General features: G+C 42.3%; 1 protein-coding gene across 1 annotated transcript in view; it reads right to left on the bottom strand.

The window, feature by feature from the left end:
• LOC107745441 (protein NLRC5-like) overlaps positions 1 to 11,794 on the bottom strand; it is a 39,787-nt gene that overhangs the window by 11,495 nt on the left and 16,498 nt on the right. Inside the window, exons 9-16 of the mRNA XM_016559314.1 lie at positions 8,548 to 8,721; positions 8,205 to 8,375; positions 7,885 to 8,055; positions 7,507 to 7,680; positions 6,450 to 6,620; positions 5,459 to 5,632; positions 4,744 to 4,917; positions 4,163 to 4,333 (exon numbers count right to left, since the gene is read on the bottom strand). Of these exons, the coding sequence (XP_016414800.1) occupies positions 4,163 to 4,333; positions 4,744 to 4,917; positions 5,459 to 5,632; positions 6,450 to 6,620; positions 7,507 to 7,680; positions 7,885 to 8,055; positions 8,205 to 8,375; positions 8,548 to 8,721 (1,380 nt within the window). The remainder of the gene's footprint in view (positions 1 to 4,162; positions 4,334 to 4,743; positions 4,918 to 5,458; positions 5,633 to 6,449; positions 6,621 to 7,506; positions 7,681 to 7,884; positions 8,056 to 8,204; positions 8,376 to 8,547; positions 8,722 to 11,794) is intronic.

Raw genomic sequence — 11,794 nt, 5'->3', positions numbered from 1 at the left:
GAGAGCGTCCTGAATACTATCTCACAGGCTAGAGCCCCGTCTACGAGACGCCTCTATGCCCTTAAGTAGTCGGTCTTTTCCGCCTGGTGCACAACCCGTGGCGAAGACCCAGTTTCACGTGACATATCGGTGATATTGTCCTACTTTCAAGAGCTGTTGGACAAGGGCCGCTCCCCTTCCACGCTCAAGGTCCATGGTGGCAGCTATAGCAGCTTCCCATGCTCCTATAGCCGGACAGTCTGTGGGCCGGAACAACTTAATTGTCCATTTCCTGAGAGGATCCAGGAGGCTCAATCCGCCCTGGTCCCCCACGGTCCCTGCGTAGGACCTGCCCACGGTCCTGAGAGCCCGCAAGGGTTCCCCCTTTGAGCCACTACAGTCTGCATACTTGAAAACCCTGTCGTTGAAAACCGCTCTGCTACTGGCGCTAGCATCGGTTAAACAAGTAGGTGACTTGCAGGCTCTCTCGGTAAGTCCTGCCTGTCTTGAGTTTGGGCTTAACAACTCCAAAGTCGTCCTAAAACCAAGACATGGGTACATTCCTAAGGTGCTCTACACCCCGTTTAGAGCCCAGGTTTTTACTCTCTCTGCGCTCCCTCCTTCTGAGGAGGACCAGGAGCTTAACTTTCTCTGTCCGTTTAGGGCACTAAGAATTTACATCGAGCATTCCGCCCCGTTCAGGTGGTCGGAACAACTCTTTGTATGCTTTGGTGGCCGCACCAAAGGGTCCCCGGTCACAAAGCAGAGGATTTCTCGATGGTTAGTTGACGCTATCATGCTAGCATACTCCTCCCTGGATCTCCAGAGCCCCATAGGAGTCAGAGCCCATTCCACTCGGGGCATAGCCTCGTCCTGGGCGTGGTCTAGCGGTGTGTCCATAGCAGATGTTTGTGCAGCGGCCGGCTGGGCCTTGCCGTCCACTTTCACCAGGTTCTATAACTTGGAAGTTCCGACCTTGCAGGCTCGGATTCTATCTGCTTAAATGGATACGCGCCTGCTTAAGGCGGTCTAATTCTTCAGGCATTGCCTGTTTTTTCAGGTACGCTCTTGGCCCTTTCAGTAGTGCTGAGGCTCTACAAAACCGTTGGAACGATTATCCAAGGCTGGGCTGACCTCAGTGAGTTCAGCCTCTTGCCTCCCGCAGGGCTCACCCTGTGTATAATTGGTCCTCTGAGCCTTTTATGCTCAAGGTCAGTTCATGTTAGTCGTTCCTCTTTCATGACACGGCAGGATTGTATTGGTTCCCCATAAGCGTCTAGCGACGCAATACGAGTGAAGTATCGGAAGGGAACATACTCGGTTACTTACGTAACCTCGGTTCCCTGAGATACGGGAACGAGTACTGCGTTCCTTGCCATGCCATGACGCTGCACGACTCAGTGTCGTCGCTTCAGTCGAATTTATCTGAGATCCTATGGTGAAATGCCCGCTTATATAGCCAGATGGCCCCACCCATTCTGGCGGGCTCTGGCGGGCTTCGACGCCATAGGCTCGTGCAGCGCCACTGACTAGCCATTGGTTCGTTTTTTATTTACTGCACAAACCAATGGCCGTGCAGGTACACTGCGTGATTGTAAAGGCTTCAGTCCTCGAAGAAAAGGGAGTTTTCTCCATAAGCGTCTAGCGACGCAGTACTCGTTCCCGTATCTCAGGAAACCGAGGTTACGTAAGTAACCGAGCACGTTATCATAACAGTTACTCTGTTCTCTTTGGCAGGGTGGTAAATGGAAGACTACGTCAAGGTAGTTGGACTGAAGAAGATGATCATGGCACAGAAGAACAGGAGGGCATACAGGTAGGCAGTCAAGTATGCAGCAGTATTAGACAAGACCAGACGACAAAATGAGGGTGAGTGCTGTCTTTATAGTAGTTCATGATGAATGATGATAGGTGCATGTGGTTAATATTACGGTGATGGTGAACGAGGGGGAGGGGTTGCAGGAACAGTTGCTGATAGTACAGCTGAGTCAGTGTTAAAGGCAAATGGGGATAAAACACCTTAATATAATATCACCTATTTCCCATGTGTCCACATTATTTTGGCCAACCCCTGTAAGTGCATTTAAAGGGACAGTCCACCCCAAAATACAAATTTGCTGTTAATTGATGTAGGTGACTTTTTTCTTCAGTAGAACTGTAAAGAGGATTTTTTTTTTAGCTCAAAACGTGGTCCATGGTGATTCATAAAGTGCAAATAAGTGGCTACCCATTTTTGTGAACAAAAAAAAAAAAACATTTTAAGGAACACAAAATTAATACCTGAGGGTCCTAACAATATACTATATAGGTCTTATAAAGTGAAATGATCAGTCTCTGAAAGACACTGAACATTATTCACAACATTATTACCTGTAATCCATAGCCTCATGCAAACTCTCTGAAAAGTCAGATTCTTTTCTGCAAACCGGTTCTTTTGGACAGTTCGTTTCTGGTTCAATTAACTGATTCTCCAGTTGATTTTCATATTTACGCAATGACGTAACGTATACACAATTACATTATTAAAGCTCCCAAAAATGATGTGAAACACATATGTTTTACATATTTAAAGCATATAAAATGTATATCGTCTTAAACAACCCCCCTTTTTACATAAACCATAAGAAACCATAAAAAATATTAATTTCCCCCCTTCATTCAAGTGCTCTGTTCACACATGTGCATATCACTTATAGTTAGAGAGTTGGATTTGTAACCCAAAGGTCATGGGTTTGAGTCTCGGTACCAGCAGGGATTGTAGGTGGGGGGAGTGAATGACCAACGCTCTCTTCAACCTTCAATACCACGACTGAGGTATTGAGCAAAACACCGAACCCCCAAATGATACCCGGGTGCTGCAGCAAAAAAAAATGGCTGCCCAGTACCCACTGCTCGTGGTGTGTGTTCATGGTGTGTGTGTTTGTTCACTACTCGCTGCTGTGTTTGTGCACATGGATGGGATAAATGCAGAGCACAAATTCAGAGTATGGGACACCATACATAACATCACTTTCACTTTCAGTGTACTGTTGGAGGAACAGGAGCGCTGAACGAGTCGGCTCTGAATGGCATCATAAGATCATATATACCAGTGTTTTGAGTCAGTCAGAGAGTGTGTCAGACGTCCAAAAGTTAGTTTTGATGGAGTAATTTGTAGATCTATGCTGCTTGAGCCTCAAAGTTTTTCAGATGGTTCTGTCCAATTTGGTGAACTGGTTCATCTAGTTCACTAAAAATAACCAGTGCAAAATAATGATTCTTTAGCGAACTGGACATCACTCTGGACCATTTGCCTGAAGCTATGGATTACAGGTAATAATGCTGTAAATAATGTTCAGTTTCTTACACAGACAGATCGTTTCCCTTCATAAGACCTCAATATATCATCAGGAGCCACTAGTATTAATTTTGTGTTTCTTGGTATTCTTTTTTTTTATTTTGAAAAACAGGCAGCTGCTCATCTTGGATGATCTGAGTGTGACTAAATTAACAGCAAAAAAAAACAACAACAACACACCTGTGTGTTTATAGCACAGTTGTTTTTTCAATCTATCACTTATTCGAGGAGTTTTCTAAGCACTGGAAGTAAACTTCTCTCCTGTTGTCACTGAAATAATTATTGAGTCAGGATCAAACTGACTTGAGGCCAAAGTATACTTTGTTTTTGTATGTGTAGGCTAGCGTATGTGTACAGCTGAACACGTAGCCTTTCAAGTATACTCTATTTGAGGTGTACGTGAACACAGGCGGTCAACACATGCGTTCTAGAGAGCTTCATCTTTTTCCAGCGTCTGCTCTACTTTTAACCAGAAGTTATGACTGATAAAAATGTTTTTGTACTCTTTTAAACTAAAGTTGCTGCCTTCTCGAAATCCTCTCACACAAGCGCTTGTCAGTGTGGCCGTCTGTTGTTGTTTTAGTCTCCACTATTTTGTTGTTTTTGTTGTTCTGTCTCTTTAGCTATGTTTTCTTCTATGAAACAACAGACCGAGACAGTGTTGCAACTTGTGGAACAACTGATTAGTGCAAAACGAAGTCATGCGAACAGTTTTTTAATTGCCTGTATAATTGTTCCTTTCATGTGCCTTGTTAATTTTGTGAAGTTGCACCAGGACAACTGCAAAACACCTCTGTTTACATTACTAGTAGTCATGCAACATGTTAAATAATGTAAAATACTCACGTCAGTGTGTTGAGTTTACAGTGTTTATCCTGCAGTAGAGCAGCGATCTGATTCACTCGTGTGTCTCCTAATTCATGTAAACTCAGATTCAGTTCTCTCAGGAGTAATGGGTTTTCACCCTGAACTTCAGTTGCATACTGACAGGCTTCATCTGCAGCAGGACCCAAAAACCTGCAGAAGGGAATTTAAAGTAGGATTCAATTCAGTGTGCATTATATTAAAAACATGCTAAGATTATCAAACATTGTTTGTAATGAAAGCTCTAGCTACTTTTAACAATTTTACTTTGAACATTTAAATACACAAATATTGTTTTGAAAAGAAAGTCAAAAAGTCACAATTATTCAAGTGAAAATCAATTTTACTACACACATAGGAAGACTGAAACGTCCAACAAAGCAAAAGTTCACTAGATCATGATTCTCCAAAATGAAATTACCATCTCAAGATCCTTCTGGCTTTTAAGCAGATAAGAAAGGGTAGCAAATGGATAATTTGCTTGTGACGACACAATTCTATGTGACGTCACATAATTTTTTTCCATGAGAATTTTCCACAGTAACATTTTTCTCACATCTCACCTCAGTGTCTTCAGCCAACAGTTTGGATCCTGTAGTAAATCACTGAGCTGCTTCACTCCTGATTGTCCAGGATCATTTCCTGTGAGATCCAGCTCTATCAGGTGTGAAGGGTTTGATCTTACAGCTGAAGCCAGAGCTTTATAACTTTCTTCAGAGATACTGCAGTCTGAAAGTCTAACAAATATGTCATTATATTATATTCTACATTATTTTAGGTGATTAATACAATGCCTGTTTTCTGTCAAATGAACAGCAAACCACAGTCCACTATATTTTCCTCCTTGAATTGAGGGGGAGATTTTATCTTAATAGGGGAAGATTTTTCTAACCTTACTTAAATGTACATAATCTTTTATGCCAAACTCTGTATCAAATCAGTATAAAAAAAATCAGCATCACAAGTTTATCTTTGCAGTGCAGAGGAGACTCTGATGTCTGCATCTAAAGTGACATTTACATATTTACAAAAAAACATTACGGATAAAAATAGAGTGTAGGCCTGCTAATAGTGTGATGCATTATTAGACATATACTACTATAATGCAATAAAGCTATTAGAAAACAGCATGTAAATAGTTTAATCTTGTCTGTAAATTGTGAATATAAATCTTAAAACATCAAACAGCTAAATTTTTGCCTGTGTAAAAAACTGTTTTACTTTAGAGTGTTCAAGTGACTTTAAGTATTTTGATTCTTGTATATGAATGTTCCTCACCTCAATCTCTCCAGTTTACAGTGTGAATCCTTCAGTATGTCACATAAGTGATTCACTCCTGTGTTTTTTAGTTCATTCTCACTGAGGTCCAGCTCTCTCAAGAGTGATGGGTTTAATTTCAGAGCTGAAGTCAGGATGAGACACTGTTTCTCTGTAATACTGCATCTACACAGACTGAAGAGAGAAAGAAAAAGAAAATAGGTCAATTTTATGATAATCATTCAAGGTTTTGGAGGATTTGCTTGTCGTGTCTGACAGTAATTTGTCATTTTAAATTGACTCAGAAATTACCACTACAAGTGCATTACAAATACCACAAAGTTACGAGCTACGAAATACTATATGAAATACAAAGATACGTCAATTCAAGATTAATTCAATCTCACCCTTGGTTTGTTACGTCTGTTGTTCATTTTCTACTCAGTAACTCTACAATAAGGTATAATTTGAAAGAATTGGTAAATTTTTTTTTTAAATAAACAACTAATTTACATGAACTTACAATGAGCAATGGCATCTTAATGTTAATAATGTTACTAATACATTTTTTTAAATCAAAAGTTGTATCTGTTAGAAGTTAAAAAATGAGAACTAGCACGAACAAACAACTGTACTTATTATCTATCATTAACAAAGATTAATGAATGCTATAAAAATATATTGCTAATTTTGAGAAGGTTGGAAGCTGTATTATAGGCAAATGGTGGCAAAACACCTGAATAAAAAATTGGCTATTTCCCACGTGTTCACAATATTTTGTCCAACCCCTGAATGTGCACTTAAATTTAACTTATATTGAAATTTACAGCTGAAAACTGTTTTTGTAACTCAGCTAGGAAAGACATCTGTGTATTTATAATGAAGGTGTATTTTTGTGATTTTTTTGTGATGCTAAGAGAAAAATTGCACTGACTCGAATGAGAATTATCAACTACTGTAACATTACTAGTAGTTATTAGTAGTGACATGTGAAATGTTGTAAGATACTCACATCAGTGTGTTGAGTTTACAGTGTTTATCCTGCAGTAGAGCAGCGATCTGAATCACTCGTGTGTCACCTAGTTCACGTTCACTCAGATTCAGTTCTCTCAGGAGTAATGGGTTTTTACACATAACTCCAGTCAAAAACTGACAGGCTTCATCTGCAGCAAGACTCAAAAACCTGGAGAAGGGTAGATGAAGCAGGATTCAATTCAATGTGCATTCTATTACAAAACATGTTAAGATTATCAAACATTGTCTTAACAGTTTTACTTTGAACATTTCAATAAACATCTCATGGCCTGAGCCAGTTTGTGAGGCAAGGGGCTGAGGAGCTTGGAAGCACCACAAAGGAGTGATCCCTGCTATCACACGGAGGCAACTGGGAGCTGAGAGCTGATCTTGACCACCAGTTGAATTTCCCACAGCAGATCGCCGTAACCTCCCTCTGGCCAGTCATCTTGCTCTGGTCTACTATCACAAGAACAGTCATCATGGTTGAACTGACTGTGCCATGGGAAGACGGCCTGGAGGCTGCTTTTGAGAGGAAGAAGAAGTACACAGATCTCTCAGTCGTGTGCAAAGAGGCAGGTTAGAGTGCCTTCACCTATCCAGTGGAAGTTGGCTGTCGAGGCTTCACTGATACCTCCACTCAACAGCTCCTGAAGTCTCTTGGTATCAGAAGCACCAAGTTGTCAAAGGCACTAAAAGATCTGGCAGAGGAGGCAGAGGAAGGGAGCTACTGGCTCTGGCTTCAGAGAAAGGACAAGATGTGGGGGCGAGAAGGATCATAGAACTGACTTCAGGGGACAGTAGGGAGATGTCCCTGCCACTGCTCCACCACCCAGAGATGTTCTGGGATGAAAGGAGCTGAACATCAATGATGGGTGGATCCCGGCTGATCACTCTGCAGCCAGCCAAAATGGCACCGTCTGATCTTTCAAGTTTGATCATTTTGAACAATTTTGATGCAACAAATTGTGTACCTTACTCTATTAGGGAAATAATACATCTATAAATAATTCACATGCATATAATTTATTTTGTATTATTTCATCATCTCTCACCTCAGTGTCTTCAGTTGACAGTTTGGATCCTGTAGTAAATCATTGAGCTCCTTCACTCCTGATTGTCCAGGATCATTTCCTGTGAGATCCAGCTCTATCAGGTGTGAAGGGTTTGATCTTAGAGCTGAAGCCAGAGCTTTATAACCTTCTTCAGAAATACCGCAGTTTGAAAGTCTAGAGAAAAGAAGTTTGAAATGATCAGATCTATTATCTAAAATTAATATCAGTGAAAGATTTTTATAATGTAAAACCTCAAATACACTTCATTTATTTTCTCTTCTGGACAGATAAGGTCTATGTAGTTTACTACAGTAATGTTAACGTTGAACAAAAGATAATAACATTATTAAAACCAAACAAAGGGTTCATTGAACTCACCTGAGGTTCTCCAGTGTGCAGTTTGTGTTTTCTAATCCATTCTGGAGTTTCTTCACTCCTGAATCCAGCAGATTATTGTTGCTCAAGTCAAGTTCTTTCAGACTGGAGTTTGATCTTAGGACTGTAGCAAGAGCTGAACAGCTTTCGTCTGTTAGACCACAATCACACAGCCTAAAATATTAAACAGGAGAGGATGAATTACAAATACAACTGACTTGAGTACTTGATGCCAGTATTAAGTGACTCCTGAGAACTGATTTTGTCTCTTGATTTAAGATATTTTATATGAGCAAAAAAAAAACTGAACTAAAAATACTCACATCAGTGTGTTGAGTTTACAGTGTTTATCCCGCAGTAGAGCAGCGATCTGATTCACTCGTGTGTCTCCTAGTTCATGTAAACTCAGATTCAGCTCTCTCAGGAGTAACGGGTTTTTACCCACAATTCCAGTCACATACTGACAGGCTTCATCAGCAACAGGACCCAAAAACCTGATGAAAGGAAATATATTGACATTGCCTGCCATATATTTTATTTTCACAAACCTGTAAAATGGCTTTTAATCATTCCAAAGCTTTTATAAATGTCTTTTTGACAGTTTTATTCTCTTTCAGCTAAAATGGGTTTAAGACTATTGAATGCTACTATTTTTATAACACTCACCTCAGTGTCTTTAGTTGATTGTTTGGATCCTGTAGTAAATCATTGAGCTCCTTCACTCCTGATTGTCCAGGATCATTTCCTGTGAGATCCAGCTCTATCAGGTGTGAAGGGTTTGATTTCAGAGCTGAAGCCAGAGCTAGATAACCTTCTTCAGTGATACTGCAGTCTGAAAGTCTACAAACAATAAAAACAATAATTTAAATTAACATTGTAGTTCCCTTTCAGTCAGTCACTTTCGATGTCACATTGATGACCGACGAATTGGGGATCTCGCTAGAGAGACCACTCTACTTCTAGTGTAAACTAAACGAGGCAATGCACACTGGCATGCGATGATTGCATCCAGCTGCTGCTGATCGCAGCGCGAGTATAAATAGGCAGCAGGTGCAACGCATACTCATCATTTCGCTTCGGAGTCGAGCGTTTTCAATCGTTCTGCTCTTACCAAGCTTCGTTTGTGAATGAGACGAGTTCAGCGCACTCTAAGGGAGCTTTTTCGTGTTGGTGGAATGGCGCTACAGCAGTGGTCGTTTTCCCGTGTCGAGTGGGTTGAACACATCAGGCTGAACTACCCCGTTTATGTTGCAGGCGGCCATCTCACCTGTGCGCTTCAGCACGCTAAAAAAAGGCTTTTCCCCTAAAAGAGCATTCGACATTGCGTCTGTACCAACTCGACGCTGTTTCTTTGTAAAGACGACGTTGCATCTTTGTATAGATGTTGCTCCACCCGTGTGTTTCTGGATGTGGTCGTTACCTGGTGCTGGGTGATGTTTCACTATCGCAGCCTTCACTTCCTCAAAAAGGGCAGAGTTCCAGTGCCTCTGCCTTGATCTAGTTCTCTTCCTGGCAGAAGTCAGGGGAGGACTACTTCAGGCAGTAGCTCGGGTGGTCTGAGGATCACAGTGGCAGCGACCCCTCCGAGGAACCAACCTCAGAGGGACCGTCACTCCTCTAGCACTCTGCAGCCAGTCGAGCTGCCCGAGGAACGTGCTGGGCCCTCTAAAAGGAGCGTACCAGCCGTATCCTTTGGGGCTCCTCCCGACAATTGTATGTCAATCGCTGCATCGGAGGGCCTCCGGGACGGTGGCAATGCCTGAATTGGATCCAGAGATGATGGCTATGCTTGCCCGGATTGCCAAGAGGGTAGGGCTCGAGTGGAAACCTCCACCATGTCTTGAGCCCTCGAGGTTGGACGATTGGTTTCTCGGGTTGGCTCACACTGGTTCTCAGCACCCCGCACCAATGTCTTTCTTCCCAGAGGTGCATGAGGAGCTCACCAGGTCGTGGACGGCAACTTTTACTGCCAGAAACCGGCCTGTGTGCTCCTCCTCCCTCACCACTCTCGACAGTGGTGCAGCTTGGGGGTATACGAGTGGTCGGTAGCGATGCAGTTGTGTCCTAATACCACCACCATCTCCCCTCCCGGGCCTGTAGGTACTCGTCTGGTCTGGCCGGCACTGCTTATGCGGCTTGTGGAGAAGCTGCCTCCGCCCTGAGCGACGAAGGTCACCGCGAGTTCTCTGGGTCGTGCGATGTCCACGCTTGTGGTCCAGAAGCGCCATCTCTGGCTGTGTCAGGGTCCCAAGAGGGCACGGAGAGTTGTGGACAGGCCGAGAGAATAAAAAAAGAGAATAACATTACAGAGGAACGTGCTCAGTCAGTGTTGAACTGCTTAAATTCATTCAAAGGCAGGACGGCGGTCCCACTAAATCAATTTCAGAGGCTCCTGGGGCATATGGCAGCTGCAGCGGTGGTCACACCACTGGGGCTGCTTCATATAAGACAGCTTCAGCGCTGGCTCCATGGCCGAGCAATTGCCTAGAGTTGTTAGCAGTGTGCCTTGCCTTGAACCATCTCTAAGGGCGCATATGAGGCAAGCACGAACTGGTCCATACGGACAACACTGCGATCGTTGCGTACATCAACTGGCAAGGTGGTATGCGCTCCCGTCGCATGTTTCAACTCGTCCGCCACCACCTCCTTTGGAGTCAGAAGTTTTCTTTATCTACTCCCTGACCGAGGGAACACTCAGCACGGATGCACTGGCACACAGCTGGCTGCGGGGCCTGTGCAAATATGCGTTTCCCCCAGTAAGCCTTCTCACACAGACACTGTGCAAAGTCAGGGAGAATGAGGAGCAGGTCTTGCTCTACTGGCCCAACCGGACCTGGTTCCCGGAACTGATGCTCCTAGTGACAGCCCCACCCTGGCGGATTCCTCTGAGGAAGGATCTACTTTCTCAGAGTCGGGGCACCTTGTGGCACCTACATCCAGACTTCTGGAAACTCCATGTCTGGTGTGTTTCCCGGCAGACTTCTCTGCTATTATACATCGTATTTTTAAACAGACTGAATATTTTGGAAGTGAATTCTGGAAGGTGAATATGAATTATTGAATTTTTAATTGTGAAAATGTGTGTGAAATATTTTGAATTGAAATATTCACAGCTTAAATAAACAACTATGTTAATTTTCAGGACCTAAAAATGCAAGCCCTGGAAATGCAAGGCATTAAAATGCAAGCACTGTTAATGCAATGCATTATTTTTTCAGTTAGTGCTATTCAACATGCTTTTTTGTTTCAAAGACATATGGCATTATTTTTCTTCCATACACAGAAAGCTGGACAATTCCGTCAATGGCAGTGAAGCTTTGTTTCACAAAATAGGTTAGTGGCCGGGAAAGGGTTAGGTGATAAAAGGAATATGAAGAAAACAGGTGATTACTATGGGTTGTAGTAATACTTCTATATCTTTATAATTGTACCACAATAAACACACTTTTGTATATGTTTTCACACTTATGTTTTCATGTTTTATGGAAGCAAGATGTGAGTAAGTTTTTAAGTGATCAATATATTTCACTTTCATACTAGTTATTTGAGTTTAGTTAAATTTTTTCAGTTGTGTTTACTTTTATTTTAATGCAGTTAACAAATGCTCTTCTTTCATTTTATTTTTAGTTACAAAACTGGTAATCTCACATTCCTCCAACGTCTGGAGGAGATTAAAGAATATATAATATTCCCATAATCAGCCAATGTGCAACATTAATCTCATTGCTGTGGCATTTGATATAGCTGTTGGTGAAATGTACTTACTTGAGTATCTTCAGCTCACACACAGAATTCTTCAGTCCCTCACAGATCTCTTTGACTCCTGAGTCCAGCAGACGGCTGTTGTTCAGGTTCATCTCTTTCAGGATGGTTTTGGAGGAGAGAACAGTAGCTAGAACTGAACAGCTTTTCT

This window comes from Sinocyclocheilus rhinocerous, unplaced genomic scaffold (assembly GCF_001515625.1).
Source record: "Sinocyclocheilus rhinocerous isolate Xijiao unplaced genomic scaffold, SAMN03320098_v1.1 scaffold6673, whole genome shotgun sequence".
In the NCBI taxonomy this organism is placed as follows: domain Eukaryota; kingdom Metazoa; phylum Chordata; class Actinopteri; order Cypriniformes; family Cyprinidae; genus Sinocyclocheilus; species Sinocyclocheilus rhinocerous.
The sequence above is the reverse complement of the archived record's forward strand: the minus strand, read 5'-3'. Positions and strand labels throughout refer to the sequence as shown.